Below are 24,315 nucleotides of genomic sequence, written 5' to 3'. Positions count from 1 at the left end.
ATATTTTTATTTTACACAAATTATGGACTCAACAACTGTGTTATAAATAATTATTTTAATTTCTCGACGTCTCAACCTTCATATTAAGGTCATCATCTGGAGTATATACATATATATACACAGAGACAAGCTAAATTACATTTCACACAGTATGCTGAAGCGATCTCTTCAGGATACTGTGTGAAATGTAATTTAGCTTGTAAATTACATTCCGCACTGTGTAACACTACAGGAAAGGATGATATTTTTAAGGAATGTGCAGAAGAGTTAGCTGTGCCCTTGACCTGGTTATTTAATCAAAGTTTTGCAGTGAGGAAAGCCTGGAAGTGGAATGAAGACAAAATAGTACCATCCCCACAAATATGGTTCCAGGATGGAGATAGAATTCTTTATGATGGTCAGCATGGATATGTAAAGGGTTAGTCTTGTTTTTAGCAATTTTCTTGTATTTTATGATAAGGTGATGAATGTGTTAGATAAGGGAGATTCATATAAAGTTGTATTTTTGGACTTTGTAAAAGCATTTGATAGATTACTTCATAATAGATTGGTGTATAAGCCACAGAGGTTGGGAATGGATAACAGATTGGTTAGATGGATTGAAGATTGGTCCTCTGAACAATGCCAGAAAGGTGGACCAGTGTCTCAAAAAGGAAGGTAACCTGTAATGTGCTCCAGGGTCCTGTTCTTTGACTTCCTGCTGTTTAATTTATATTTTAATAAGCATGCTATTTTATATTGATCAGCTGTACTCCTTATAATTCTCCCCATCTTTGCACCATCAGCCAGCAACTGAAGATTTTTGGTCAATCCACATATGATATCAATATGTGGATTGACTGAAAATCTTCAGTTGTTGGACTGATGGTGCAAAGCTGGGGAGAATTATAAGGAGCACAGCCGATCAATATAAAATAGCATGCTTATTTTGTTTAGGAGCATCACTGGGTTTTGCACTTGTTGGTTTGTATCTGTGATTTAGTGATTAAAACTATTATGAAAATTGGACTAAGTTACATTAAGTCAACAATATATAATGCATTTTGAAAAACATACCTTAAACATACCTTGAAATTATATTCAGGACGAAACTGCAATACTTCATACTTCTGCTATCTTCATAAATCTGATAATTTAACTGAGACATTACATCAATAAAGAACAGAACTGAATGACCATAAATGAATATATTAGAAATTCTTTACCTTTATATTTTCATGTTTTACAGTTTATCATTTTTAATTCACTTATATCGATTAGTGAATACTGGAGCTTCATGAATAAACTTCAGTAATAACATATTGTCTAAAACAGCACTGCTGATGTTCATTCCCTTTAGGAAGATTTGAATAAACTTTTTGTGTGGAGAGATGAGTGCGGTATAGTTTTAATGTTAATAAGTACAATGTGTTGCATTTTGGGGTGTAGAAGCTGCATACTGTATTGATTTAACTGTGCTTCAGGAAATGGATAAGATTCCAGATCTGGAGGTGATGGGTGACAGTGAACTGAAATTCAGAGGTCACGTAAGTGATGCGAAGACTGTGCATCACATTGCTGCAATGGAGTATACTACATATAGAGATAAGGAGGTGGTTGTGTCATTGTATAAAACACTGGTCAGACCATACATATTCTCAGATTTGGTCAGTTACTTTGCATTGTGATGTGGTGAAAACATTGGAGAAGATCTGGGATTGAGTGACTAAAGCAATATCAGTGAGTCTAGAATGTTCATTATTGAGACAGGTTAAAGGGATGTAAATTACAGAAATTACTGAATGAGAGTTTTTTGCTCTCTTAAGTTTTCTGCTGGTCTCTAAAGAGAACCAACCAGTTCGGGACAGCTGTCAGGCCATTGAAGCCACTGAAATATATGGATGCTTGGGCAGCACCCATGTCTTTTAAGTAGTACAAGCTAAGTGCAACTTGGAGATGATGAAGATTGTATTCTTGTAAGCTTTCAGGTCAGCTTACGAAACTTTCATAATTTTACAAACATTCAGCTTTGAAATAATGATCAATTTAGTATCTGCTTTGCCTATGTAAATTACAGGTTTTCTCGATAGCAAGAGCAGAAATAATATGACAGACATTTAAGTTAGTGAGAGGAACTTATTGGATTAATAGAGCGTGGATTATAAAAAAGAGTAGAAGGTGAGAGGGGAAGAACAAGCCATCCCTGGAAGTTGTATCAGAGTGGTAAAGAATGGCATTAGGAGCAGATTTTTTTACATGTAGAATTCTGGGCAAATGCACACATTACTATAATATGTTGCAAATGTAGGGAGTGTTGAGGATTTTAGGGTTCAGTATGATAAAAAATGTTGTTGAACGAGTGAAAATTCCATGTTGAGTCTACTGACTCCATGGAGGTTGGTGTGATAATAAAAATATTGAAAGGATCCTAAGATGATTGACTGCCAGGGCCGGCTCTACCGACAGTGCAACACATGCATTTGCAAGGGGCGTCGAGTTTTGGGGAATCGGCAAAATGCATTTACTCTGCATTTGATGAATATACTCATCTTCGCTTGATTTTAATTAACCATGCAGATGCACATTTTGAACAAAATTCCACCGTTGAAGGGTTAATTCTCTCTCTCTTTCTGCAAAAAAAATATAGTTTATGATAATTTTTCATTAACTTATGAATTTTCATTAGCTAATGCTACTGTTTAGAATTTATTATCAGACATGTTGAAGCCTAGCTTAACATCATGGCTTTTAAGATGTCATTAAAAGAGTTTTTTTTTAGGGGAAAGGGGCATCAAAATATGCTATTGCATGGGGCGACAAAATTCCTAGAGCCTGCCCTGTTGACTGCTGATATGATGCCTATGAAAACATTATTATTTGTCAGCCACAGGCATGAGAACATGTCTGTGCCTGACTAATAGTAATAATAATAAGAAGAAGAAGAATGTTTGATAATATTTTCTTTTCTTTTTTGTTTTGCAGGAGAATACAGCAATCTCTGTCCACATGGGAGTGGATTTACCAAAGAGGGCAAAGGTAAGTGCATGTTATGCTGCATGTATTTCTAATGAAGATGTAAAATCATTGTCATATTCATCATATTAATTTTCTGAATTTTTTTTAATGATAATTCCACTCACAAGGTTGATTTAAACGTTGAACACTCAAGGAAATCTGCTCTAAATTTCCTTGATTATGTAACTTTTGGAAACACCGAAGATGGCATGCTCTAGAGGAGCAACCTTTTTGAGTTCTGAAGCACTTTTGAGATGAGGAAACAGTACTGAGAGCCCCCTGCCATCTTTCTTAAAGTAATCAAACAATCAAGATAAATTTATGTTGTGGATAAATAAACAAAAGGAACATTGTAATTTTGTTTTTATTCGAAAGGAACAAAAGTGTTTTAAACAAATTAAATAAATTGCGAAAAAAATGGATTTTAATGGGATCCTTGGAATTGCACATCATTGACAAGTCCTTCATAGTTGGAAATATAAGATGATGTTGCAGCTCACAAACAATTGTTGAGATGTTCATCCTTTAGTTGTGATCTGTATTTAGATTTTATAATGTTCATGGTGGGAAAAAATTACTGATCACAAGTATATTGATCCAAAAAAAAGACATTATCTTGTATGCACAACTTTTTAAAACAGGAAATCTTTCTCTGTCCACCAACCTTCAAAAGTTTTCATCACCTTTATATGACTTTAATGTGATATCATTCCTGAGATCTAAAGATTTCCAGTTCTGTTTCTCTGTTGTCGCATTGTTAAAGTTTGTAATGAGTTCAGCAATTTCAATCACACTTAAGTCTGTAAAAGGGTTTTAAAAAAAACAATACCATTGGCTCAATGGTGTTGAACTGCTGAAATCTCTTGTCAAATTCTTCCTGAAACACTTTAAATGATTTAACAAATGATTCCAGGACAGTCTCTGTTGTCAATCATTTTCTTCAGATTTGGGAAATGATTGGGAGATTTCCATTCCAAATGTTATACCCACAAAGTCAGCTTCTCTTTGAATGATCTAATCAAATTTATCATGATTGCAATGTGTTTATCCTGTCCTTTGAGTTCCAAGTTTAGAGAATTTAATTTTTATATGATATCCATAAGAAAACCAAGATTTATTAACCAAAAAGGATCACTTAACTCCTCAGTTCTGTCCTTTGGAACTGAGAAATTCTTTTATCTCTTTAATCGAATTAACAAATCTTGAAAGTACTTCTCCTTTGCTCAGCAAAGGAGAAGTACTTTCAAGATTTCAAGATGAAGAATATCTTTTTTCTTTTTTTTCTTTTTTTTTTAGTTACATCGTTGGCACTCTCAATGAAAGACTTAAAAAAGGCAGTACTGTAGAGGAGATGCTCTAATTGAGTTTATTATTTTTGGAACTGTTTTTATAATGTGACCAAAAGAGAGAACTTTACTGCACAATGCTTCTTGATGAATATTTATGATGTGATCAGAAATGATTTGTTCTCCCTGCAAAGAGCAATAAATTCTTGAACTACCCACCATTGCTGGGGCTCCATCATACTTAGAGGGAAATCTATTGTTTCAATGTATTATTTAAATGCATAGTAAATTTCCATTCCTGTTGTTTGACCATTCATGGGCAATAATTTAACAACTCCTGCCTAACAGAAAAGTCCTCAAATACCATTCTTAACAGCCAATTTCACTGTATCTGATACATTCATTGATTCATTAAATTGCAAAGATAAGTATTCCCATTTTTCTAAATCACTTTTTAGTTGGGCTTGCATATCAAAGGAAAAGTCCTCAAATACCATTCTTACTATAGCAACCAATTTCACTGTATCTGATACATTCATTGATTCATTAAATTGCAGGGATAAGTATTTACATTTTCCTAAATCACTTTTTAGTTGGGCTTGCATATCAAAGGAAATCGAGCTCAATTGCCATGGGATTGTTTTATTTGAAAGCTGCAGGTCTGATATCACTGCCATAATTTTTTGCTTGTTTTTAAAGCCCTCAAATAAAGATCTACTCCTGCAAGAAATGCCTCTTTTATCAATTCACCATCCTGATATGTTTTTTTCCTTTTTTGCTATAAGTGAGTAATTTTATAAGAAGCAATGGTGTTATTTTTATGCTTTACTATTGGTCTAATAAAAGCTAACTGTTGAGATGTAAGTTTTGACTTTAGTTCACATACTATTTTTTTCATTTTTAGTTCAGAATTAACAGGATTGTTATGATCAAAAGAAGTGATTAGTCTTGAAATGCCACACCACATTATGTTTCTTCATAGCTGCAACAGAATTGCCACATACCAAACACACACATTTGACTTTTATTTTAACAAAGCAGCAAGCTTCTTCCCATTCAGATTGATAATTATATATATATTTTTTTACTATCCACATTCATTTTCGGGGAGGACAATAACTGTTTAAAACCCAAGAACTGCTCACAAAGATGCATTCAAATTCACCTGTAAAAATACCTATTGAGAAGAGAAAATATAAAAAGAATATCTGCAAGAATTCTGCAAAAATCTGCAAGATATGAAGCAAATTGTTCTCTTCTGGATAGCATCAGTCATTTTTAGTATATTTATGACACACAGTTCAAAATATGAGAAAAGTAATTCCAAAGTTGTGCAAATTTGGGATTTATATAATATTCTACAAGTGAGAATTACTAGCTGAAGAGTAATATCTGAAGGGAAAGACTAACTGCTGTTAACATGCTGAAAGTGGGCAACTTTTTGTGCAGGATCTTCCCACGCTGATTTCCTGCCAATGGAACTCCTGCCAGTTGATTTCCCACAATAAAATCAATGGAAAAATCGAGGATTCTATATGGCTTTGTGGGTGCCTCTGGATACATTGGCAGGTGCCAAGGCACCCGTAGGCATAGGGTTGGTTACTTCCTGCTCTAGAGTTTGGATTGATTTGTAACATGGAGCACATAGTTTTCAGGCCACCTCAGACAGAGAGTCAATAAGATGTTAGAGTCACATGAGGAAAAATCATCTGCCATGCGATTACAATGATAAAATTAGGCCCATGTGTTGAGAAGATGTAAGAAAATTGGCAGTGCCGCTGATCATACTACTTTATGTAAGTTTCAGCACTAGCAGAAACCTAGCTGGAGTGAGAAGAGGTCAAGATAGTGCCTTGCATAAAGTAAATTATAGCTCATTCAGTTTCTCAGGAGTAGTGGTTAAGATATTGGGAAAATTAGCTATGGTCAGAATGGGTGAATAAGAATGTGATACCACATGGCTTTGCAAAGAGTAGGTCATGTTTCACTTCCTGTAATAAAGTGATAATTGAGTTGGATAAAAAAAGTACAGTATTAAGGATAGATATGGGATGGATTGTATAAAATAGATACATCACAAGATGTGAGATAACAAGTCATTATCCCTGGAAGTTGTGTTAGTACAGTTATCAAAGGTGGGAAGATTAGAATTTTTGCTTAGAGAGGTAATGAATGAGTAGTGGATTGCCAGAAGCAGTTGCAAGAGTGCCTTTTCAGTGTAGGATTTGAAGGAGAGATATGATGAGTGAGAAGTGTAAATAATCCTGTGGTAAGTCTCCTGATTCCATGGAGTTGCATGTACAATAATTTTGAATGGACGGGGACACCATCCACTTGCTGGATTAACTAAAGGACTATTCATGGTTATGTACTGGATGCTATACTAAACTGAAATTAAGATTTAATAATTAGCTTTCTTTTAGAAATTTTCATCCAGTTTGTTCTTTTGATTATTAAGTTTCTAATTTGCCCAGCCTTCATTTCTGGTTTTTTTTTTTTTTTTGGACTGAATTAAGCCATTTATATATATATCATGGTCTTCCTCTGACCTTTTTGCATTGTACTACAATCCTATATATATATTCCTGCTATTCTTTTATCTACTGTTATACTTGAAAGATTATACCATCTTAGAAAAATGGGTTGTAGAAAAAGTCTTAAATTCATGAATATTATTATTAACATCAGACCTTCATGGAATCAGAGACTTATTGCAGGAGGTACACACCATTCCACAAAAAACTCATATAGGCCAATTTTCATGTTAGATTTTACAAAAGCTTTTTGATAAGAGTGCCACATGATAAGTTAATAATTAAACTAGAACAAATGGAGTTGGTATTAGATTAGGACAGTTTATTGAAGATTGGCTTTCGGATAAGTATCAACAAGTTGTCTATGGGGATCAATATCCCAGAAGAGGAATGCCACTAATGATGTACCTCAAGGGTCTGTTTTAGGACCATTGCTTTTTAATCTGTATGTTGATGATATTGGGAATATTCATTTGTTTATAGACAATGCAAAGCTGGGAAAAAACTCTCAGACATAAAGCAGATGCTGTGACTTTACAAGAGGTCTTGAATAGACTGATTGAATAGGCATAGCACAGGAGTGTAGCTGCCAGCTCAGTGTTGCAAAGTGTAAAGTTTTAAATTTTGGAAAACAAAGATGGGACAAAGACCTGTATGTTAATGACACTTGGTGGGAATATATTGGAAGAGCTGGAAGAAATAAGACATGTATGTGATGATGGAGAGAGATCTAAAATTTAGAGGACTTTTTACTAAAATTGTGAGGATAACACAACAAATTGATGCTCAGAATAATTCTAATTCAATTGTACAAGACCTTCATTAGGCCACATATGAACTACTGTGCACAGATTTGGTCACTTAGTTTTCAAAAGAATGAAAAGGTATTTCCAGAAGCGATTGACTAAGGAATCTCTGGAAATACCTTTTAAAGATCTCTGGAATTTGAGTATGAAGAAAGGTTGAGAAGATGCAGTTTACAGTGTAGTGGATAGGAGGATGAGGGATGATATGATAGTAAAGTTAGTAAAGGATTCTTTAAAATTAATGTTGAAGATGTTTTTCATAGAATGTTGGGGGGAGAGAATAAGAAGTCATCCCTATAAGAAGACAACTACCTCAGTCAGTATGTAACAGAGAGCACAGAATGATTGAGGGTCTTGGATTTGATCATCTTATCAGAGGATGTAATTATAAATGAGGTGTCAATTCACACACCAATTGGTGAGAGTGACCATGTAGTGATCACCTGGGTGGTTGCCAGCAGTTTGAGACCTCTGTGAGAAAAGGGAATATGTGGAACTACAAGGCTGGTGATTATGAAGAGCTCAAGAGACAGCTTACATGTGTAACATTAAATGAGGATTTAGTTAGAAAAGAGATCAATGAAGCTTGGGGGCTATTTAAGAACTATCTAGTAGAAGCAATGTCTAAATGTATTCCAAGGATCAGAAGGTTAAATAAGGTAAGTGTGAAATAGATGAATGAAGAGATTAAGTATGTGATACAGAGAAAAAATGCATTATGGAGCAGCATAAGAGAAGTGGTAATAACCAATTCCATGAGGATTACAAAGACCAGTCAAGGAGGGCGACTTGGTTGTTAAGGGTAGAAAAAATGAAATATGAACAGCAGTTAGCTAATGAAGCCAAAAAGAATCCTAGGGAGTTCTTTTGATATGTATCCAGCAACAAAAAAAAAAGAATGATTATGGAAAGATGACATTGATTGGAGAAAATGGTATAAGGATGACTACTGCGGAAGATATAGTAGAGATACATAATGAACAGTTCTTAAAAGTCTTTCATTCTTGTGAATGTGACTTCATGGAGAGATTGAAAGCAGTTGATTATGGGGAGGAGAAACTGACTATAAGTGAACAAGAGGTGTATGGGAATTGAGCAAACTTGATGTTAATAAGGCTGTGGAACTTGATAATATGCCACCACATATTCTGAAGGAATGTGCCAGGGAGTTGACAACTGCCTTGACATATTTTTTTTAATATGAGTCTTACACTGGGTCAAGTTCCAAAGGAGTGGAAGGAGGGAAAGATTGTGCTGCTTCACAAGGGAGGTGATAGGACTTTGGCGTCAAATTATAGGCCTATCTGTGTGCTAGGTTTTGTGGTTAAGTTGTTGGAGAAGCTGGCGAGAACTAGGATCCAGAAGTGGGTCAACAACAATGGTATTATCTTTGATGGACAGCACAGATTGCTAAAGGGAGGTCATATCTAAGTAATCTACTTACTTATTACAATAAATAAGGTAATGGCTTCCTTGGACAGAATTGAGCGATACACAGTTAAGGGATACTTAGATTTTGCAAAGACTTTTGATAATTACCACATGATAAGTAGATAGTCAAACTAGAGCAGATGGGGTTGAATATTAGATTAGTGCATTGGATCAGAAACTGGCTATCTGATAGGTATCAGCAAGTTGTGTATGGAGAAGCAATATCTAGGAAGAGGAAAGTCACTATTGGTGTGCCTCAGGGGTCTGTTTTAGGCTATCTTTTAACCTGTATGTTAATGATACTGATGAAAATTTTGATGGATATCCAGTTTTTTGCAGATGATGCAAAGTTATGAAGAGTAGAGAAGATGTTGTGGCTTTACAAGAAGATTTGAATAAATTGAGTGAATGGGCACGGAAATGGGGATGTGATTTCATTGTTACAAAATGTAAGGTTTTAAAATTTGGAAAACAAAGATGGGATGTAGAATTTATGCTTGGTGAGGATATATTGTCAGAGGTGAATAGAATAAGAGATCTGGGGATGATAGTGGATAAGGATCTGAAATTTAGGGGACACATTGTGAAAATTGTGAGGAAAACACAAAGAATTCTGGGAATGATGCAGGGAACACTGACTTGTAGAAGTAAGGAGATTCTTGTACCATTGTATAAGGCTCTGATTAGGCCACACATGGACTACTTTGCCTAAATTTGTAGTTTCTGATCTCTGGAATGTCTTATATGAGGAAAGATTGAGAAGATGCAATTTACAGAAAATAGTGGATAGGAGGAAGAAGGGAGATATGATAGAGACCTACAAGTTAGTAAGGGGTTGTTATAGGATCAATATTGGAGATGTTTTACAGCAAATGGTGGGAGATCAGGGGAGAACCAGAGGTCATCCCTGGAAGCTGTATAAGGAGAGTGTGAGCAGGTGAGTGAGAAGTAGGTTTTTTTCATGCAGAGTTGTGAATGTCTTTTGAGAATGTGATATCTGCAGAGAATTTGAGTGTGTTTAAGGCATGGTATGATGAGCTGTGTGCATGACGAAAGGACCTTGACTCCACGTTGTTTTGGGATAATAATAATAAGATGCACAAAACTTATACCAACCTTCACTAAGATAAACAAAGTTATAACACCAGGTGCTCATAAAATGTATATCAAAGCCAGCTATTATTTATTGCTTAACCATATATGAGTTTCGTCTGTCAATCACTGTAAGTCTCAACTGACTTAATGTTGATATAATATCTCAAAAAATACAGGCAAAAGAGTCCTTCAAAAAAGTACTGTAAATCCTCATCCCTCCTCATCATATGTTATGCTTTTGCGCAGGCCTACACATTTTGCTGCATAAGCTTCCGTAACCGATAATCTTGCGGAATTGGTTGGTTGCTCCTTATTCCCATTAGTATCCCATGTCTGTCAAAGCATGTGTTCACGGGGCTGGTTTGCCTGCTTTGCAGGAGGAAAACCCCCAGGATAAACTGGGGTAAAAACCCTGCTGTCCATTCCCAAGACCGGCTAACTTGGCTATGGTTGAGGAAGATCCTTAAACTCCTCACGTCACCGATGGGAATTGAACCGAGGACACGCCTTCCCCGAGCATATGGTTTCGAAGCACGTAACCACTAGGCTAACAGCGCGGACACTGTAAATTCACGTGAGAAATATGCAATGCTTTTGGAATGATCACAAAAAAACAACAACATTCAAATTACCTGAGACAAGTGAGTAATTAATCTGTCTAGCCACCCATTAACAGTAGATGAACTTAAAATTTGCCATTTCTACCAAACGTATTCATTATCTTGATTTCATGCACAACATTGATAAGAACATCAGTCAACTCTCCAGTGATCAAGCTAATAGACTTGGTTTGAGGTTGCAAAATTCATTTAAAATGCATTAACAATATAATCATTACACTGGCTAACAAGGGAAACATCACAGTAGTGATAGACACCAAATCCTATGAACAGAAAGTGGAATTACACTTACTTGATCAGAATACATATTCTAAGATTAATAAAGATCCCCGAAAGCCATCTTTATAAGCTATTGGACAGAACAACATCCAGATGCCAAGAAATCATTAAAAAACTCAGAAATTACCATGCAACACCCACCCCAGAATATATAGAGCACCAAAGCTACACAAAAATAATTGTCTACTTTGGTCTGTTGTGGATTCCATAGGCAGCTTGACCTACAAGGTCTCAAGATTCTTGTCAAATCTTCTCCATCCTGTCATTGGCCACTCAGCTTCTGCAATAAAAAATTCCACACAACATAAGACATTAAACTGACATCTTCAGATATGATGGTGAGCTTTGACATCATGTCCTTATTAATGAATATTCCATATAGTGAAACAATAAATATTCTAGCCCAAGAATTTCCAGAAGACATATTGGACCTGTTCAATTCACAATCACATCAGAATACATTATACCAACAAGTGGTATAAATTATACTGACAAGTGGAAGGAACTGCTATGGGTTCACCACCATTTCCTCATTTAGCAAATTTTTATCTGGAACATCTGGAAATGAGAATCTTTGCTCTCTTGTCCCAAACCCATCTATTTGGGCACGGTACATAGATGACATGTTTGCAGTATGGAATCGTACAGAGCCAGAACTCCATTTATTTTTACAAAAAAAAAAAAAAAAGAAAGAAAAGGGGATAGGGCAATTTTGAGGTTTAGAAATACAAGAAGAGAATGTGTTTCAAATACACTTGGGTGTCAATAAAGTGATGGGACTGGATGGAATTTTGCTACAGGTTTTGAGAGAATGTGCTAAACAACTGAAAGCTCCATTGACCTGGCGGCTTTACAATGAAAGTCTAGCCATGGTTAAGGTGCCCAAGGAGTGGAAGGAGGGTAAGATAGTGCTGTTGCATAAGAATGATAGCAGACTGGAAGTATCAACTATAGACCAGTTTGTGTTTCATCAGTAGTCATTAAGATCTTGGAGAAATTAGTGAGGGATCATTTACAGTGCTGGGCAGATGAAGGTAATGTTATCTGTGAGAGAGATTTATTAAGAGGTGCTCTTGTTTTAGTAATATGATTGCCTTTTATAATAAAGTGACAAGAGAGGTTGATGAGGGGGGAAAGGCATATTCTGCCATTTTTTTGGATTTTACAAAAGCATTTGACAGGGTACCATATGATAAGCTGATATTTAAATTGTAGCACATGGGTTTAGATGTTAGGTTAGTGAACTGGATTTGGGATTGACTATGTGATCAAGGAAGCAGAAGTTGCAAGTGGGATCCACAGGCCTCAGTACTGGGATCTGTATTGTTTAACTTTTATATCAATGATATTGTCAGTGGATTGCAGGGCAGATATTCAGTTCTTTGCATATGATGTGAAGCTGGGAAAGGTTATTAGTAATAGTGCAGATATGGTAGCCCTGCAAGAGGATTTGAATAAATCCTCTTGGACAGATGGGCAAATGAATAGATGTACAGTTTAATGCAGCTAAATGTAAAGCCTTGAAGGATTTATTGGAGGAACTGTAGTGACTGTAAGGGATCTAGGGGTGATGATCGATAGAAACCCTTAATTTCAGGGAACGTATTGTAAAGGTAGTGAAGGTAATCCACAGGATGGAGAAGGATGCTAACCTGCAGAGAATAAAAGAGATATCATTCCATTTTATAAAGCCCTGATCAAACCAAACCTGGACTATTGTGCTCAGATTTAGTCCCCAGTATTTAAAGGGGATAAATTAACCATGGAAAGAGTGCAGAAATGGATAACAAAGATGATATTAGGACTGTACAATGTTGGTTAGGACGATAGGCTGAGAATATGATTCGCGGAACAGGAAGAAGGAATAAGGGCAAGAGGCCATCCCTGGAAGTTATGAAAGGAAGTTGTGAGCAAGAGGATAAAAGTGGTTTCTTTTTATGGAGGATGGTTGAATTGTGGAATGCATTGCCTGATAGAATAGCGAGAGCATGAACGGTCAATGGGTTCAAGGAGTGGTATGATAGACTGTGTTTTCTAGGATGGGCCTCCCGCAGTGAGCCTTGTGACTCATTGGAGTCCTGAATAATAATAATAATAATAATAATAATAATAAAACAATCTGCATTCCCCAAATTAAATTCCCATTAGAAAAAGAAACATCAGATGGAATTTCCTTTCTTGATGTTCATATCCAACATAACCCTGATGGTTTCTACTTCCACTAACTGAAAACCAACCTTTACAGGATGCTATATTCACAACACATCAGTACATCACCCATCTCAGATATATGGTATCATAAAATCCTTAGTGACTAGAGCACTCAGGAACTCCTCAAACAGGAATTGAAAACCATTAAATGAACAGTTCTACTAAATGAATTCAACCTAAGATCAACACAAAAAATAGTCAACACTACCCCAAGACAACATCAAATAGAAGTAGAATGACACAGGACTTTCACACCGTACATCAAAGGTATCTCTGAATGAGTAGCTAAGATTATAAAAAATACCACCATCAAACCCATTAATCAAATTCATAATCTGTTACCCTCTCCAAAAGACAACCTCTCAACAATCATGCTACCTGGAGTATACTAAGTCCCATGTTCATGCAATCTATCATTCTACTGGCAAACAGGATGATCAATCCGTAAACTTATATTTCCGAACATCAACACCACATCTGGCTCATCAAACTGCATAATTCAGGCCTGACATAGCATGGAATTGGCAATGCAAACCATAAGATCCAATGGGAGAACACTAAGCTTTGCCTAATGATTGCCTTATTATTCCAAAGGTTTGAGAAATTATTATACTCAGTTGTGTTAAATAGATTGCATCATAATGATTAATTTAATTAATTATCATTTCAGCCCAATTGTTTTAACTTATAAAACATGCAACTACTTGTACAGAGAGATTCAAATTTGGTACATGTGCTGTACTGTTTTATAATTATTATTATCATCCTAAGACTCCCATGGAGTCAAAGACTCATTACTGGAGGTCCTTTTGTCATACACACAGGTCATCATACCATGCCTTAAATACATTCAAATTTACTGCAGACACCATGCTCTCGCATTGCATTCCAATCATTCACCATGTTACATGCTAACAACCTGCTTCTCACTCTTTGTTGAGAACCTCCTCATACAATCTTCCAGTGATGACTTCTTGTTCTCCTACCATTTTATGAATTATTTAATCCTATAACAACTTATTACCAACTTTTACATCACTATCACATCACCCTTCTTCCTCCTATCCACTAAACTGCAAATTGCATTTTCTCAATTTTGCTTCATACTCCACATTCCAGAGACCAGAAACTACCTTAATCAATTGCCTCTGGATACTTTCCAGTACATTCTTTTGAAAATCAGGTAACCAAATCTGTGAACAATAGTCCATGTGTGGCCTAATCAAGGGCTTATACAATGGGACCAGAATCTATTATTTTAGTGTTGCAAGGCAATCAGCATTCATTTTAGAAATTATGGACTTTACAACCGTGTTATAAATAACTCTTTTAATTTCCCAATATTTCGATCTTCATATTAAGATCATTATCTGGAGCATATACAAATATATAGTACAAGCTGAGTTACATTATATACAGTAAGCTAGAGAAACAATGATTTGATCACAGGTTATTCTACTGGCATGACCTCTAGTGAAAAAAAAATTTCAGTAACAATGATGTCCTATAGGACATCATTGTTACTGAAAGAAAACTATCTATAAGAAAGAATGTTTGCTCATGTTATCATAAATAGAATTTAGCTTGATGTATTTTCTAAATAATTAATTAATTTGTAATTTTTTTTTTTCACTAGAGGTCATGCCAGTAGAATAACCTGTGATCAAATCATTGTTTCTCTAGCTTACTGTATGTAATGTAACTCAGCTTATCCTGTATGTTTGTATATGCTCCAGATGATGATCTTAATATGAAGATCGAAACCTTGGTAAATTAAAAGAGTTATTTATAACAAGGTTGTAAAGTCCATAATTTCTAAAATGGACTAGAATCTACTTACTTCTACAAGTCAGTGTCCTCTGTATCATTGCCCAAAAATCAAATTTCGTACCATTGTTCTTCGCTGTCACTTATGATGTCTTGCAATGTTACATTAAATATTTGTAAAATAAATATTATTTTGCTAATTTATTTTATTAGCACAAATTTCATAAAATTCCAAACACTTTCCATTCATAAACTTTCAGCTAAACAAGGACATCACTAGATTACTGATCATATTAAACACTTATATTGCACTTTTGCTGTCCTTACTAAGGACAGCAAAATTGTCTCCCAAGTGCCTTCTTCTCCTAGATTTCATGTTTAATCACCTCATTCATTCATTTTACGCCTACCTTATTCAGCTTTTTGATCTTTGGAATACATTTGCACATTAATGCTACTATGTATTCCTTTGTCAGTTCCCAAGCAGCATCATTTCCTTTCCACTCAGTTCCTCATTCCATTCTATAGCTCCAAGTTATCTCCTAAGCTTATCAAAATCACTGGTCTTGTACTTACACATATATACTTTCCTTTCAGATGGCTAGTCAAAACCCAGGTGATTGCTTCATGATCACCTGGGTTGATCATGTTCGTGATCACTTCCTGCCCTCCGGAGTGAAGTGCAAAACCCCCACTCATTATTACATTCTCTAATGAAATGATCAGATCTAAAACAGTCCATCCTTAGGCCCTTTTACATTCTGCCTAAGATAGTTGTCTCTCAAGAGTTCGAGAAATTCCTTTTCCTTATTCCCAAATGATATCTCTTCATTCTCATTTGTACTGCTATAATTAAAATCATCCATAATAATCACTCTTCTCTTGTTCACTAACCTAAGTTGCTTACGCATTTGCACATCAGCTCTCTCCACACTCCATGACCTATAGTAACATCCAACTAAATATATCTTCCTGTTAACCTCCACCTCATGCCACACTGCTTCAAAATTATTGTCACTATTTCCATCTTTCATGTCTATCTAATGTTGATATAATTCCCCTGCAATGATCAGCAGCACTTCCCTTCACTGCTTTTCCTTTCTGTCCTTGCGAAAAACATTGTACACTTCCACTTTTATTCTCATCATGATATCATCTTCAGTCAACAATGTTTCACTTTTTCCAACATTATTTGGGTGAACAAACTCGATCAGTGAAACAATTTCATCTCCCTTATTTCTGGTGCTCCTGGCATTTGTAAATAGACACAGCAGTTCTCTTTCAAGTCTATAACCAGTCCTACTGAAGCCCCTTGTTGTTTGTGATTTCCCCACCACATCTGTTCTTGCCCAGTTACCTTTCATCTCTTACCTCATATATCTCCTCAGTCTCAACTACCCCACTTGCATCCTGATCCATTCCATTTCTATGCTGATCATCCCCATACACACATTCACTACTACTAACATCTACTCTCCCTATGCCATGTTTCCCTATCCATTCAGATTCCCCCCCACACACACACCCCATTTCCCTATTCCTCTTGCATTCCCATACTCTCTTCATTTCTCATACTACTACTATTACTACTACTATTTCTATTGCCAAGGATTTCAGTCTCTTCCACTCCACTCTCCTGATTTTTTACTTCACCTCTTTTTTTTTTTTTTTAATCTCTTGCTAGCATCACACACTGCACCTCCATCTAGCAACAGTTTCTCCAGTTCCCTCATTTGAAAGCCATTCAAATGTAATCTGCCACTTTTGTATAATTCCTTTCTTCCCTCATATATATGAAACACATCCAAAAGAAGATAATAGATGAAGAAAAAAGAAGATTAGAGAAGATTATGATAGAAGAAACTGATCAGGCTTAGGAATATGGAGTTTCAATAGATAGCAAATTGAATTTGAAGGATTATATAGCAAAGCTTGCAAATACAACACAGGATAATTCTGTTGCTGAAATGAACATTGATGAGTAAGGACAAGGAAGTTATTTTGTCTTTTTACAAGGTAAAAGGCAAAATAATACAACCTTGACACAACCCCATCTGGAATACTGTGTGCACATCTGGCCTCTGGTTTCTGAGGCAATGCAGATACCTGAAAGAGGATGCAAAGGAGAGTGTTAAAGATGATATCAAGATTGCAATATGTAGATTATGAGGATATTGTCAATTTGCAGCCTGCAGATACTAGCAAACAGCGTCATATGATAGAAACTTACAGATTTCTGAAAGGGTCACATACAACATCATTACCTGTGGGACACATTTTCATGGTGGAAGAGGACCTCTTATTGATGGTACTGACCCTTCCTCTTTTCTTTGCTGTCCTTCCCATATTCATGGCTCTTTTTGTCCTGAATCTTTTTTTACAGACTTTTTACTGTTTTTTACAGAATTGGATCTCCTTGATATTTCTTATGAGGAGATATGTGCAGAACTTATAGATCCAGGAGTGACATTTGTGAGGTGCATCCTGATACGTAGGGATGGTCACCTGGTTCCAACTAGGAATATCATCCTTACTTTTGATACACCTAAGCCTCTAACATCTTTGAAAGTAGAGTATTTCATCTGTCCTGTTAGAGCATACATCCCTAATCCACTAAGATGCTTTAAATGCTAGAAAAATGGGCATGCCAAACTGCCTGCCGTGGCTCTACAACCTGTGCCCAACGTGGCAGTAAAGAGCATGATAACAAATCTTGCTCTACAAAAAATACTAAATGTGTCAATTGTGAGAGAGAGATGCTAAAAGGAAGTTAACCACCTCTACACCTGTCTATTCCACCATCTGATATTTTCACCACATCTGAACTTTATCATTGTGAGTGCTTCGCTGTTGAGCCAATCAATTGCATGACCTATGGCCTTTCTCCAGAACTCCAAAAATGGTTCCATTTGTTGAGAACTGCTTGTGACAAAATTATGACAAATATATCACTTAAAGATAAACTGCCAGAAACAGCACAGAAAAAATGGATACTTCAATTTCTACTGAAAGTAAATTAAACTTGCCAACTGACCCTGACACATCAGATGTATTGAATATTTTAACAGAAGAGATGGACACTGGCTGTCCATACTTTCCAAAAGCAATTGATGAATATAACCCTCACAAAAGTAAGCTCTCAACCTTCAGAAAACTAGATAAGCCTGTAAAGCCATAACACTGAGAAAATTTTTGCAAGGGAACTGTCGTGGGTTTTGCCAGAATATCTATAATATCAAGATTTTGCTGCAGAAACACAAACTTTTCTGTTTCTGTTTACAGGTATCATACTTAAAACCCAACAAGGATCCTACCTTAACACGTTCATTGCCAATCACACGATATCGCATGATGCGAGTTCTCACCAAACGGCCGATCACGCATTATCGCGTGGACGTCACTAACTAAATAAAAAAGTAAAAAAAAAATTTGGCCACCACACGAAATTCCAATTTTCAGCTTGGCAATGAACGATATCGCGTGATCTCACCAAACTGCCGATCACGCGTTATCGCGTGGACGTCGCTAACTAAATAAAAAAATTAAAAAAATTTGGCCACCACACAAAATTCCAATTTTCAGCTTGGCAATGAAAGTGTTAAAGAATTTCACTGTTGTATGCAAGGACAGAACTGGAGTTGGTCTTGATCATGAAGAAGTAGCTATCCTAGTGAGAAGTCAAACTCTTTTCCATCATGTTCTAATTAATACTCTCGAAGCAGTAGTGAATCACCTATCCAAGGGATTCCTTATTACAGTATGTTCAATTTATTTACCACCAAGATGAGTTAAATGAAATCGATCTTGATAACCTTATCTTGCAACTGCCTGAACCGATATGTCTTATGAGTGACACTTTACTGGTCGCAATACTCTGTAGGCTAGTACAAACACAAATAGATGAGGTCGTATCATTGAATGAATCCTTGACAATATTGACCTCTCCCTTTTTCAGTAATAGACTCAATACTTTCTTCCATATGCCTATCCACTCATATTCTGCAATTGATCTTACAATCTACTCCCCCTCCATTCTTCAACTGCTCACCTGGGATGTTGAAGAGAACATATATGGGAGCAATTACTTTCCTGTTCTTTGTATAATGTCTTCACAGGAACCATGTTCTGCTATATGGATGTCCATATGGAAAATGGACCAAGCTGACTGAATTATTTTCTCTCATTTTGCAAAATTTAATTCTGATACAGTCAGTCAGACACCTATCAGTGAAGTAGTAAAGTATGCAACATACTGTATTATCCAGGCAGCAACAGCTTCCATTCCCAGGACATCATCTAGATTTCCACTCCATCCAAAGCCTTGGTGAAGCCCAAAATACCAGGTACCAAAAAAAATCAACAAAATCAACACAGAGCATCAGATCAGAGTCAAAAACAATCTTGGATCCAGTTTACCTCATTAATTAATCAATTACCAGTGCAAAAACTGTATGTATTAAAATCCAGAAAATGAAAGATAGATATAGAACACATTGTTAAAGATACCAAGCAATTTTAAACCTGGTTTTACTCCATTTTTCCCAAGTAAGCAAACAGACAAAATTGTCAAGTTTGCGCCTGCAAGTGATGCAAGACTAGCTGATCCTACAGGTAGTGCAAGACCAAGGCAACTTGTGGTAGAGGTGGAACAAGCTCCGATCACTAATCTTAATATTTACCCTTAATGCCAAAACACATCTCCAAGAAGGGGATGTATGATGTTTTGTATTAAAGGCAAGGGGCCACTACCCAGACCGGTTTCGACCTTTTTTGAGGTCGAATGGGAGTTCATATCTCATCATCATTGGCCTCTTTAGAGTCAAAAAGTTGTGCTGAGAGGCAGCTTTGATAGTAAGAGAGGAGTAGAAAAGATAGAGTTGATAGTAGTAGGTAGTTAAAAGAGGCCTCAGTCGATCTACTTGGCCACACTCAAGAGTCATCGGCAAGCAGATCTCTGACATTTCCTCCCTCCATCTGTTCTTTTCAGCTCTCGACGGCCAGTCATTTCTTCAGATGTCTGGCCGGCGAAAGGAGTGAAAAACAAATGAAAGAGGACACTTAAAACGAAGAACTGAGAAAGGACACAAGAAGTTACATATCACTAATAGCAAAGACAGAACGAAAAAAAAAATAATAATAACAACAACTGGGTGACATGAAAGACCAATTTAAACTGAGGAGAGTGGGGGAAGAGCCTGGCCTAGGTGATGCAGCCCACAAGGAGCTGCACCGCCTCGGTGTAAGCCTTCGCAGCCCAGGTTCTCAGGATACCCCCTCCTGTGTGGACAAAATTTAAACGAAACAAAACTTAAGGGAAAGGTTTTTTTTTTTTTTTTTTTTTTTTTTTTTTCCCTCTGGCAGATCGATACTAGGAGTCGACTGACTTGTTAGGCGAGGCTTAAATCCTCCTTCTGTCTATTGTTGTGGGTTTTAATGATGAGATCTGCTAATTTGTCTCCACGGACGTGGTTTAGCATGTAGAGGCCTCTGTGCAGTGCTAGTCCCACGTCGTCCTCTGCATCGATAAGACCAATGATCTTTTCAGGAGTGATTTCATCTATATTATCGATAAATACATCGTTCCATTCTGCACTGACGACTCTTGGCCCGTTTTGTCCTGTGAGTATCAGTTGAATGTCTCCGAATGTTTCTATTGCTTCTCATAGTCTCGCCTCCTCCTCGGGGAAATCTTTTAAGAGATGCAATATAGGTGCATTGGCCTTTGCGTGAGGGAACTTTGTCGGTTCTGATATTGCCTTTGTTTCAGCTTTGCCTGGAATTCCTCTATGAGATTTTTTTCCAGGATTGTGGGATTCTCCTATGGGTCTTAGATCGTCTCTTTGTTCCTGTTCATCTGTTTCTAAATGGGTGTCTGTTTTATTTCCTTTTTCTTCCTCCTCCTCTGAACTTGACGTTTCTGCTGGGCTGCCGTAATTTGGTTTGGTTCTTTTATTTTCTTCTTCTTCTGGTGTGATAGGTCGTTTGGTGGCATTGGTGTTATTCTCCGTTTCTATTTCATCCTCGGTTTCGATGATTTTTCTAGCATTTCGTTTTATTTTTTCTCTGTTTTTCCTTCTGTCTTGTTGCCAGTAGGTGGTTGAATTTTGTCATTTGTTATCACCATAACTGGGGTTGTAAGTGCTGGGAAAACGTCAGGATCTATAGTGGTAGTTTCTGTCACTGTCTTATCTGCAGTCAGGTAGTCATGACTTGTAGGCTCTGAGCTCTTGGTTGAAATATTTGCTGGAATTGGCGAAATGGCGCCTCCTATTCTCTCGGCGTGTGTCCTGCTAGGACAAACGTTGACTTTGTGGGTAGTATCCTTGCATTTCAGACAGGGTGGTTCACACTGAGCTAGCGCATGTCCTGCCCCCATGCAGTTCCTGCACTTGTTCTTGGGGCAGTCCGCGCCTAAGTGTTCCAGTGATCCGCACCAAAAGCACTGTCTTTTTATGCCCGGGTAACTGACCATTACCCTGGCTGATCCGATCATGACAAAGTTTGGGATTTCTGCCTTCACCATGATCGAGAACGAAACTTCTCCTGACTTCCACTGAGCAAAATCAGCATCCGTGCCAATTTTTATATCCCGGACGGCTCCCCATTTCGAGAAGACTTTTACTATTACATCCCTGTCTTCTTCTAAATATTCGAGCGGGAATCGATCAATTTTAACTGTTTTGGAAACGCTTCCCACCACAAAAGGATGATAAAGTTTCCCTTTGCATTCTACTCCATTCAGCAGTTTCTCCCGTGTTGCAACGTCCGTGCATACAACCTGAAATCTTCCACCCCCATAAGGTGTGAAACCGGAAATTTTGTCTGCCCCTACTTTATCAATAATGGTTCTAGCAAACGTCCTCTTCTCGATCTCTGTATCTATTTCGAACCCGAGGGTTCTTACTCTCGGTAAAACCGAAGAGATTATTTAACGAAAGAAAGGAAGAAGACTTTCCAAGGATAGTCTATTCCTATAAAATAGCGGAATGCCATGTATAGGCCTAAAAAAAACCACAAAAAGAACAAAGGAATCTTACCAAGGCAGGACTTCAATCGGAGCTCTCTTTTCGGTTCTCCTAAACTGTTGCTGGAATCCGCTGGAATAGGTTTGAAGAAGGACTGGAACATGGAGCTTTCTCTCAGGGCCGCTGAAAAAGGTCTCATCAGTGGGAGCTAGGCTAGAAAATATATCAAGATTTAGTAATACAGAGCTTGTAAGTATTTTACCAAAACAAGTTACCATAAGGTGTTTTAACCTTATTAAATAAAAATCTCAGGAGGAGATATAGATGTAGAAAGTATTTTTACCTTGGGTATAATTATGTTAAAGATACCAAGCAATTTTAAACCTGGTTTTACTCCATTTTTCCCAAGTAAGCAAACAGACAAAATTGTCAAGTTTGCGCCTGCAAGTGATGCAAGACTAGCTGATCCTACAGGTAGTGCAAGACCAAGGCAACTCGTGGTAGAGGTGGAACAAGCTCCGATTAGTGATAATCTTAATATTTACCCTTAATGCCAAAAACACATCTCCAAGAAGGGGATGTATGATGTTTTGTATTAAAGGCAAGGGGCCACTACCCAGACCGGTTTTGACCTTTTTTGAGGTAGAATGGGAGTTCATGCCTTTCATCACTGGCCTCTTTAGATTTAAAAAAAAGTTGTGCTGAGAGTCAGCTTGATAGTGAGAGAGGAGAAGAAAGATAGAGTGGATAGTAGTAGGTAGTTAAAAGAGGTCTCAGTCGATCCACCTGGCCTGACTTAAATGCCAGCACCAAGCAGATCTCCGACATTATCTCCCTCCATCCGTTCTCCGGCCAGCCACCTCTTCAGATGTCTGGCCGATGAAAGAAGTGAAAAAACAAATGCAGGAAGACACACATAAATTGAAAATCAAAAGAACTAGGACACACATAAACAGAAACAACAAAGGAGCTAGAACATGCATAAAGAGAACAACAAAAGTCGGTGAATTAACAGAAAAGTACTGCCAGCACGGGGGAAGAGCCTGGCCCAAGTGATGCAGCCTGCAAGGAGCTGCACTGCCTCGCTGTAAGCCTTCGCCGCTCGGGTTCTCAGGTCTGCCCCCTCCTATGTGGATTAAGCGTGAACATACAGAAACAGAACCAAGAAACTTAGAAGGGGCTTTTTTTTTTTTATGTCATATTTTCCCTGCTATCTCTTACCGCTTTCTCATAGTCTTTTACCACGTTTTCCATCACTGTGAGTACGTGTACTGACTCTTCATCATTAAGTTGCCATATTCTCTTCAAGCATTCATTCCATTCCGCTCGGTCGTAAGTGACTTTCCCAAACTTGAGCCATATTCTAAGACTCTCTAGCTCACCTTCACATTGCAAAGCCACGTCTCCCTTTTCCTGTACAGCTGTGTGGACTTTGTTTTTTATCTCGGGTTTATTCCTAAGATAGAATAGGATTCGTTTTGTTACATTCGAATATTCATATCGGAGTTCTTTTCTTTTTACCGGTTTTGTAATGGCGTGAGAAGAACCGGTGTTTGTATCTACTGGTAAAGTTCTTTTTTCAAATTCCTTCATTATCCCTGGGTATCTCTTTTCCAGATCTACTCGTGTCAGTGACTTCAATGTGTCGCATAAGTGTTGTTTTTCCTCCTCTGTTAAGTCCAGGTGACCGTCCAGTTGCTGGGGCTCGACCTTGGTTATATCCTTTACATAGAGTTCTCCCCATATGAGTCTATTGCTCCTTTTAAAGAGCAAGAAAGTTGGCTCTCCTTTTGTGGTCATTATCTGAAATAGTTTTCCTGCCGTTTTTGGAGATCCCTTAAAGTTCTTCAAAATGACAGAGCCATTTGGAGTATTGCTTTTAACCAAGTTTGTTCCTTCCTTACTTTCTGGATTGTTTCCTTGCTCTCTGTCTTCTTCTTCTGATGAGGTTTCTTCCTCATTTTCTGTGTTGTTTCGCGATATTATCTCATTTCCTTCCTCATCCTCATCTGAACTTGAGGCTTCTATTTGGCTTTCAGTGTCCTGTTTATTTCGTTTCATTTCTCCTTCTTCTTCCGGCATGATGGGTCGTTTTGTTGTACTGGTGTTGATTTCCATTTCCTCTGTTTCTGTGCTGTTATTGTTGCCTTCCGATTCATTGGTGTAAGATTTCTTAGTGTTCTGTTTCTTTTTCTTCCTAATTCTCCCTTCTGCGTTCCTCCCAGTTATTGCCTGATTTCCTAATGTAGTCGTTGCAGTAACTGGCGGTTGGAGGGCTGGAAACTCTTCTGGTTCAGTTGTTTGTAGTTCGTTTACTGTTTGGCCGG

At 37.2% G+C, this 24,315-nt stretch overlaps 1 protein-coding gene across 1 annotated transcript in view; it reads left to right on the top strand.

Annotated features, from left to right (window-relative positions):
- LOC150100631 (fibrillin-1-like) overlaps positions 1-24,315 on the top strand; it is a 1,594,375-nt gene that overhangs the window by 1,361,334 nt on the left and 208,726 nt on the right. Inside the window, exon 57 of the mRNA XM_090401848.1 lies at positions 2,962-3,015. Coding sequence (XP_090257974.1) covers positions 2,962-3,015 — 54 coding nt within the window. The remainder of the gene's footprint in view (positions 1-2,961; positions 3,016-24,315) is intronic.

The sequence above is a fragment of the Typopeltis vanoorti genome, chromosome 12, assembly GCF_054136105.1.
Source record: "Typopeltis vanoorti isolate ZY-2024b chromosome 12, IOZ_Tvanoo_1.0, whole genome shotgun sequence".
In the NCBI taxonomy this organism is placed as follows: domain Eukaryota; kingdom Metazoa; phylum Arthropoda; class Arachnida; order Uropygi; family Thelyphonidae; genus Typopeltis; species Typopeltis vanoorti.
Note: the sequence above shows the minus strand (reverse complement) of the source record. Positions and strands in the feature narration are given on the sequence as shown.